At 42.7% G+C, this 8,312-nt stretch overlaps 1 protein-coding gene across 1 annotated transcript; it reads right to left on the bottom strand.

Moving 5' to 3' along the window:
- Positions 1–1,061: 1,061 nt before the first annotated feature.
- Positions 1,062–7,399, bottom strand: LOC122551095 (NADH-cytochrome b5 reductase 3-like). Its single transcript, XM_043692738.1, has 4 exons — positions 7,266–7,399; positions 5,439–5,540; positions 3,068–3,231; positions 1,062–1,709 (listed from the first exon to the last, which is right to left on the bottom strand). Exons 1-4 carry the CDS (start codon positions 7,397–7,399, stop codon positions 1,537–1,539), a joined length of 573 nt encoding a protein of 190 aa, XP_043548673.1. The 3' UTR covers positions 1,062–1,536.
- Positions 7,400–8,312: the final 913 nt, after the last annotated feature.

Here is an 8,312-nt window from a genome sequence, read left to right as displayed (position 1 = left end):
TCTTCACAGAAAGAGTGGGAGCAGCAGGGGGGAGTGACGAAGACCAGAAGGGCAGCCGGGAAGGAAAGCAGTGAGTATAAATACTCACCCTTCGACGCCAACGGTCACTTTGAGTGCGAGCAGCAGCTAAGGTAAGACAGTTTGTTTTAAAATTACTTACCGATAGCGGGCAGCGGTGTTTTTTTTTTCTCTTCACAGAAAGATCGGGAGCAGCAGGGGGAAGTGACGAAGACCAGAGGGGCAGCCGGGTAGGTTTTTTTTCCCTTTAAAAGCGCGCAGGGTGACAGTGAGGGGGACTGGGAGGAAGCAGCCAGTGCAGGGACCCCCTGCGGCCGTTCCCCTCAAGAACAAGTATACCGTTTTGGATACTTGTGGGGGAGACGACTTACCAGGGGTAAGTAACGGGGCTCAGGCCTCTGGCACGGAGCCTGTCCCCGTTACTCAGAAGGGAAGGGTGGAGAAGAGCAGAGCAATAGTAATTGGGGACTCGATAGTTCGGGGCACAGATAGGCGGTTTTGTGGGAACGAGAGAGACTCACGTTTGGTATGTTGCCTCCCAGGTGCAAGGGTACGTGAAGTCTCTGATCGTGTTTTCCGGGTCCTGGAGGGGGAGGGGGAGCAACCCGAAGTCGTGGTCCACATTGGCACCAACGACATAGGTAGGAGGAGTGCAGAGGATGTTAGACAGGCTTTCAGGGAGCTAGGTTGGAAGCTCAAAGTTAGAACGAACAGAGTTGTTGTCTCTGGTTTGTTACCCGTGCCACGTGATAGAGATTCGAGGAATAGGGAAAGACAACACTTAAATGCGTGGCTACAGGGATGGTGCAAGAGGGAGGGATCCTGATTTTACTTAAAAAAAAGTACCAGAGGAAATTTTCAGTCCTTTAAATCTTGGGGCAACACAGCAGTGAGTATGCTCATCTATTATTACACCATCCAGTCCCATAGATTTTTAATTCAGATGATAAATTGCGAAAAAGGTAAAAGATTAATTTGTTGCATATCCTGAATGCTGCATCACTTGGTCACCAACAGGTGCATCAGAGAATCACTAATTTACATGCATTTTCAGTGTTAGTACAATACATGAAGTGCAAATAAAAAAAATTAAAAATATAAAGGTGGTAGAATTCAAAAGTACAACAAATCCACCTGCATGTGACCACAGTCTCTCTTGATTGCTTTACATATTTTTATAAATTTCATGGAGCAAACTGACATCTTTAAACGGTTTCCATTAGTAAAAGAAGTGAATCCATATATTTGGTTCCAGGTGCACTGAACATGAAGCTCTGAATTTTAAACTTTCTAGACAGATTAAATGACTGTACAGCACTGTATACATTGTACATGTTGTTTGTACAGATTCAAACACATACTTGATATAGAGAATGACAGTATTAAATGCAACATGCATACAAACCAGTTTATGTCTCTTAATACCAGTAATAAGGCAAACACCATTGTTTTGAGTGCAAATATTTCCACTTAGTTTGCAAATCATATCCCCAAAGCTAAATATAGGAACCTCAACACTTAATAAACAAAACGCATTCCTTGCGAATATCCGAGCTTGTCCAAGTTGGGGTTGCATGCAAATTGAATCATGGGTGGTGGACCACACATGAGGATCAAGACATCATCACCAGGTGGAGGCAGGTGTTCCTTCATCATTTCGGCATTCAAAAAGCCTTCACTGTAATCCCAGCCTAGAACAAAAGTTATTTGCATTAAACAACAGATCTTTTTGGATAGCTATTACATAACTTTTATTGATGTCAGGTCAATGCCAAGAATACCCATTTGAAGCTGACATTTACCTTGTCAGGATATTGTTAGAGAAAATGTAAGGTCAAGTGGATTTAGACATTAAATCATCTCAAGGCAATTAGGGATCGGCTGGGCTGCTCTGTGATGTGTATATCCCATGAATGGGAAATGAAAACAATCAGGCTCCCAGAGAGATGTTAAATAAAAATAACTATACAAAGAAAAACGACAAATGAAATTTTGAAACTGACCCAATTTAATTTTTGTTGCACTGGCTAACACTTCTGATCATTGTGGAGGAAATCTGTAATTAGATGTTTTGAAAAAGGATCACTGGAGTCAAAATGTTAACACTTTATCTCCACAAATGCTGCCAGACTTGGGAGTTTCTGCAGGGATTCCTGTTTTTGTTTGTAATTAATCCTTCCAAAAAGATGATTTTAGAGCAAATACTTATCCTTCAGAATAATCTCCATTATAACCAGAATTGTTAATGTATTAACTCAGCCTCTCAAAGACCATTCAGCCCACTGAGTCTGTGAAGGCATTCTATTCCATTTATTCAATTTTCTTAATATTTTTGCTTTGAATTGCTGTGAACAACTTTGCAGGGTATCCCGTATTCTAATGGGTCACTCTGCACAAACATTTATTGGTAATCAACCTCTGCTTTTAATACTAGTCCTCATTTCCCACACATCAGTTCTTCTGTAAATCACAATGCTGCTTAGATCCATGTTTTCAAATTAGTTAACCTCAGTCAGAGCACTTCAGCTAGTCTCACTGCTCCTTGGGTTTGGAAGAAAAAAAAGTGACAGATGCTGGAAAGTATACATTTGGTGTAGCAAAGGGAAATTAACCCTAAATCTACACTGAATCAAAGAACTACCCATTTAGCTTGCTCTTTCTTTTTTTTTTAAGGAATCTATTTTAACTATACTTCACCCTTCTCCTTCCCTACTATAAACTAAAAACATGTATTTTGTACTTTCAATCACCAGTGTTGGAGCACAGAACAACCACAGGGAAATGCTTTTGGCAAATTGGCGACAAAAATCTTCAGAACTGTCTGTCAAGGACAATCTCAAAGGTTCATATGATTGGCTCCCAAATGTATACATTTACATAGCTGTAAAGAACAATGAACTAAACAATATTACGGCTCCAATTCTATTTATGGTGAAATTAAGAATACAGAATTGAACATTAATTAAAAAGCCCTCCATTAATCAATATTAAAAAGAATTCATTGCAAAATTGCTTTATTTACTCTACTAAAATAAAGTTTACAATCTACCTTCTGGAGCCTTATCTACCGTATACCACAACCTAAAGCGGTCAGAATACTGAGCTTGAATTTCCTCCAGGTCATCACGAAGCAGAATGTCCTTTTCAGTCTGAGGCAAAAGAAAAATTGACAAAACATTTTGGTGAATCCACAATCCATACAATTTTCTGGGACTTTGAATAAAAACATGTGACCGGACTGTCAGTCCCCACAGCTGGAGTTCATCCAATACAAAAAAGGAGAAGCAAAGCAGGTAGAGAAAGAAATGTGATCATCCTGGCTGCATTCCCATCCCCACAATTTAAGGCTTGCTTTTTCATTGAGCTTCCAAGAGTTCACCCAGAAACCTTCCTTAGGGTCAACGGATCCGAAACATTAACTCTGATTTGTCTCCACAGATGCTGCCAGACCTGCTGAGCTTTTCCAGCAACTTGTTTCTGATTTTACAGCATCCGTAGTTCTTTAAGTTTTTTTTAAGAAAGAGCAGTACAATATAGGAACTGGCCCTTCAGCCCATCAAGCTTGTGCCCGACACAGTTTTGGTTGCCATACTATAGGAAGGATGTGGAGGCACTGGGACGGGTGCAGAGGAGGTTTACCAGGATGTTGCCTGGTATGGTAGGGAGATCGTATGAGGAAAGGCTGAGGCACTTGTGGTTGTTTTCATTGGAGAAAAGAAGGTGTAGGGGTTACTTGATAGAGGTGTACAAGATGATTAGGGGTTTAGATAGGGTAGACAGTGAGAATGTTTTTCCACGTATGGAGTCAGCTATTACAAGGGGTCATAGCTTTAAATTAAGGGGTGGTAGGTTTAGGACAGATGTTAGGGGTAGGTTCTTTACTCAGCGATTCGTGAGTTCATGGAATGCCCTGTCAGTAGCAGTGGTGGACTCTCCCTCTTTATGGGCATTTAAGCGGGCATTGGATAGGCATATGGAGGATAGTGGGCTAGTGTAGGTTAGGTGGGCTTGGATCGGCGCAACATCGAGGGCCGAAGGGCCTGTACTGCGCTGTATTGTTCTGTGTTCTATGTTCTATGGTCACCGGGTTCTAATGGAGGGTAAGGCTGTATCAGTGATTGTATAGTGTGGCTGTATCAGTGATTGCAGAATCTGTCTTTTAACAAAATTCACTCTGGATTCCAAATCCTTAAGTTTGCATAATACCTCAGCTAGACTAAGAACCTATACCAAGGAACTTTTACAGATTAAGGCTAGAATTCTAGTTCCGCTCTTGAATGAGAACCAGCTGGTTCAGTTCCTACTGATGGGGCAAAAGTGGTTGAGACAGATTCACCTTGACTCGCTCACCACTTTCCATTAGAAAATGGCTGCTTGAGTGCAGTCCTAATTAAATACCCAGAGCTTTTCAGGAAGGTCTAGGGATTATGTTATGAAGTTGAAGGTGTGTACTGTCCCTTTTGGAGAGAGTGAATGCTGTTCTACACTGGGATCTTACAAGCACCTATCATATGACTAGATAGCAATCTCAGAGTGTACTAGAAAATTGAAAATATGTAACATTTCACTGTGAAATGGACACCTGAGTTAGTTGCTCTTTTGACAACAATTCGAATTTAACAAGTTTAAATTATGCCCCAGGATACTAAAACCCAATTAAACTTGAATTTATTGTTTTACCAACATTGAACCAATGAGACAATCTGATGTTAGGGATATGAAAATGCAGGCATTTGAACATTGCAGAGAGAGCAACTACCATCGAGAGAGACCTAAATATTTAGGAAACACTCTACCAAAGGTACCTTTTCTAATGAAACATATTTGCAGTAAAAAGTAAAAAGACAACCCAGGGAGATCTTCAGACAGAAGAAGACAGACACTGATGACAAAGGTTCCTGTGTGGCTTTGAAATTAAGTTGATGTCATTTTAGTAAGTGTCTTATTGAAACAGCATATTGTTATAGAGTTGGAGGCAAATAATAAGCAGTTAAGAGAAAGGGGAACTGAGAGTTGTGAATAGTTGTTTAATGTTGACTTTTAGAATTAAAAAGTAAATTGATATTATTTTATTTAAATAGTGAATTTGAGAGTTCTCTGTCACTCATATTTTAACAGATTACAAGACGAGGTGTGCTTTTCAGGGCATTTGGTTTAATTAACAAAGGGGTTCACTGTTGTGTCATAATAACCATCAAAAGAGCTAATGCCACTTTACGTGTTGACCAGGAAAACAATTCCATGATTCTGCAAGGCCCACCTACTACCATTTGCCTTATGTGCAAAAGTAGAAGCAGAAGTCAGAAGGCTGGAAAGCGAAGGAATCATCAAACCAGTAGAGTCTATGGAATAAGCAGCACGAGTCTTTCAATTGTGAAGCCTAATGGGTTGGTTTGCCTTTGTGGGGATTTTAAACAAACAGTAAACCACTTTTTGCAACTGGAGCCCCTTGCATAGAGGGCTTATATGCAAAGCTGTTCTTCACTAAGCTGGGCGTGAGCCATCCATACGTGCAACTGCAACTAGATGAAGAAAAATGATAAAATTAATACCCATAAGAGTTTGTGCCAATATGTGAAACTGCCATTTCGGGTATTTTCAGCCTGTGCCATTTTTCAGCAAACCATGGAGAACATTTTACAAGGTCAACCCCAGGTCACTATTTATCTGGATGATGTACTAATAACAGGGAAGATCCATTAAGGAGCACTTAGAGAACCAAGACATAGTCCTTAGACGCTTCTCCCAGGCAAGCCTCAGAAAGGACAAATGTGTGTTTCAGGCACCCCAACTGACCTACGTGAGTGACAGACTTGACCAGGCTGGCTTACACCTGTTTAACGATGAAGTTAGGGTAATCAAAGATGTTCCTGTTCCCATGTCTGTACTGGAGCTTAGGACTTTCCTTGGATTGGGGAATTATTAGAGAAAGTTCACACCCTTACATCTGCTACTGAAAAAGGGTCAGTCTTGGAAATGGTCTTGTAGCCAAGATGTAACCTTTGGGAAAGTGAAGAAACAACTATCATCCTTTAAGATACCAGCGGACTATGATCATCAAGTGAGATCTGCTGCTGATATGTGATACCTGTCCATATGGTCTCAGGGTAATTTTCGCTCACAGATGGCCAAATAGAGAGGAAATCCCAATAGCATATACTTCCCGGATTTTGGCTGATGCAGAGTGCAAATTTGGCAAGATAGAAAAGGAAGGTTTGGCAGTCATCTTTGGCATAAGAAAGTTTCACCAATGCTTTTATGGATGCAAATTTGTAACAGTAACAGACCACAAACCCCTGCCAGGGCTACTCAAAGAGGACAAGGCTGAGCCATCTACAGCTTCAAGTCAAATTCAGCAATGGGCTCTCCTTCTAAGAGAGTACAATTACAACCTGTAACACTGACTAGGAACCCAAGTAGCAAATGCAGATGTCTTCAATTGCCTCCCGCTGGCAGATACACCACCAGTAGTGCCTCTGCAGGAAAAGTCATTCTGGTTTTAAATTTTCCACACAGACTCTCAGTCACAGCTGACAATATCAGATTTTGGATGCAGAAAGATCCAGTCACTGCTTGTCACTGGCCACTTGGGTGTTTCTTTTCTTCCTGGTGGTAGAAATTGAATAAAGATTTGTACACTTTGTGTCTTTTACTGTGTCTCGCACTGCACACACACAAAATGTGTGTGGGGGGGAAAGTAAGCACTACTGCAGTTAGGCGGTGGTGTGGGGGTAATTTGTAAAAAAAAGTACAGGAATACAAAAAGAAGCAAAAAAAAAGAAAAAATGAGCTTCCTGCTGGGGGTGGTTAATCTGGTCCAGTTAGGGAGCCCTGCCTGACAGATATACACAGGAGTGTCAGGTGTCCTGTTCATTCTGCGAGCTGGCTTGAGAATGTAAATAAAGGGGTACTCAGTGATGGGACACCCAGCATCTCTGGAGCTATTTCTTCCCCCAGGTTATTTCACTGTTCCACGCTGCCAATCCATTTTGTCAGATTTGCCAGTTTCCTGAATACCAGCTCTTCTCTTGTACTTTTCAGTGTTGATTTGAGGGCAGCTGGAACTTCCCTCCGCAAATGTTGGAAAGGTCTTGAACATCCAAATGACTTTAGGGCAACATTCTCCTGTATGACATCCTAACTCTAAGAACATTTGTTATACTCCGCTGATGGTTATCCAGCTCAGTTAGTGGTTGGTGTATATGCTGTGACACTATGCCAATCTCATTTGGCATGTTGAGAGTTACCAATCCAACCTGTAAACTTGCTTCAGCTGAGAGTGGCAGTTCCTGCCATCTCTAATCTGCAACTCCAGATCCTCGTTCACTTGTTGCAATGCGTTCATAGAGTGATCTATCCTCTCAGCATTAATTTGTACCATCACATAACTATAACCTTACTCTTGAGGCTTCAGTTTGAAATTGAAAAATGTGTTGCTGGAAAAGCGCCGCAGGTCAGGCAGCATCCAAGGAGCAGGAGAGTCGATGTTTCGGGCATGAGCCCTTCTTCAGGAATGAGGAAGGTGTGCCAAGCAGGCTAAGATAAAAGGTAGGGAGGAGGGACTTGGGGAAGGGACGTTGGGAATGCGATAGGTGGAAGGAGGTTAAGGTGAGGGTGATAGGCCGGAGAGGGGGTGAGGGCGGAGTGGTCAGAAAGAAGATTGCAAGTCTTGTGGTTGGAGGGTTCCTAGGCGGAAGATGAGGCGCTCTTCCTCCAGGCGTCGTGTTGCCATGGTCTGGCGATGGAGGAGGCCAAGGACCTGCATGTCCTTGGCGGAGTGGGAGGGGGGAGTTAAAGTGTTCAGCCACAGGGCGGTTGGTGCGGGTGTCCCAGAGGTGTTCTCTGAAATTATCCCAAGTAGGTGGCTTGTCTCCCCAATGTATAGGAGGCCACATCGGGTGCAGCAGATGCAATAATTGATTGCGTGGAGGTGCAGGTGAATTTGTGATGGATATGGAAGGATCCCTTGGGGTCTTGGAGGGAAGTGAGCAGGGAGGTGTGGGTGCAAGTTTTGCATTTCTTGCGGTTGCAGGGGAAGGTGCCAGGAGTGGAGGTTGGGTTGGTGGGGGGTATGGACCTGACAAGGGAGTCGCAGAGGGAGTTGTCTTTCCGGAACGCTGATAGGGGAGGGGAGGGAAATATATCCTTGGTGGTGGGGTCTGTTTGGAGGTAGCGGAAATGACGAAGGATGATACGATGTATCTGGAGTTTAGTGGGGTGGTAGGTGAGGACCAGTGGGGTTCTGTCCTGGTGGCGGTTGGAGGGGCGGGGTTCAAGGGCGGAGGATCGGGAAG

This window comes from Chiloscyllium plagiosum, chromosome 6 (genome assembly GCF_004010195.1).
Source record: "Chiloscyllium plagiosum isolate BGI_BamShark_2017 chromosome 6, ASM401019v2, whole genome shotgun sequence".
In the NCBI taxonomy this organism is placed as follows: domain Eukaryota; kingdom Metazoa; phylum Chordata; class Chondrichthyes; order Orectolobiformes; family Hemiscylliidae; genus Chiloscyllium; species Chiloscyllium plagiosum.
The sequence above is the reverse complement of the archived record's forward strand: the minus strand, read 5'-3'. Positions and strand labels throughout refer to the sequence as shown.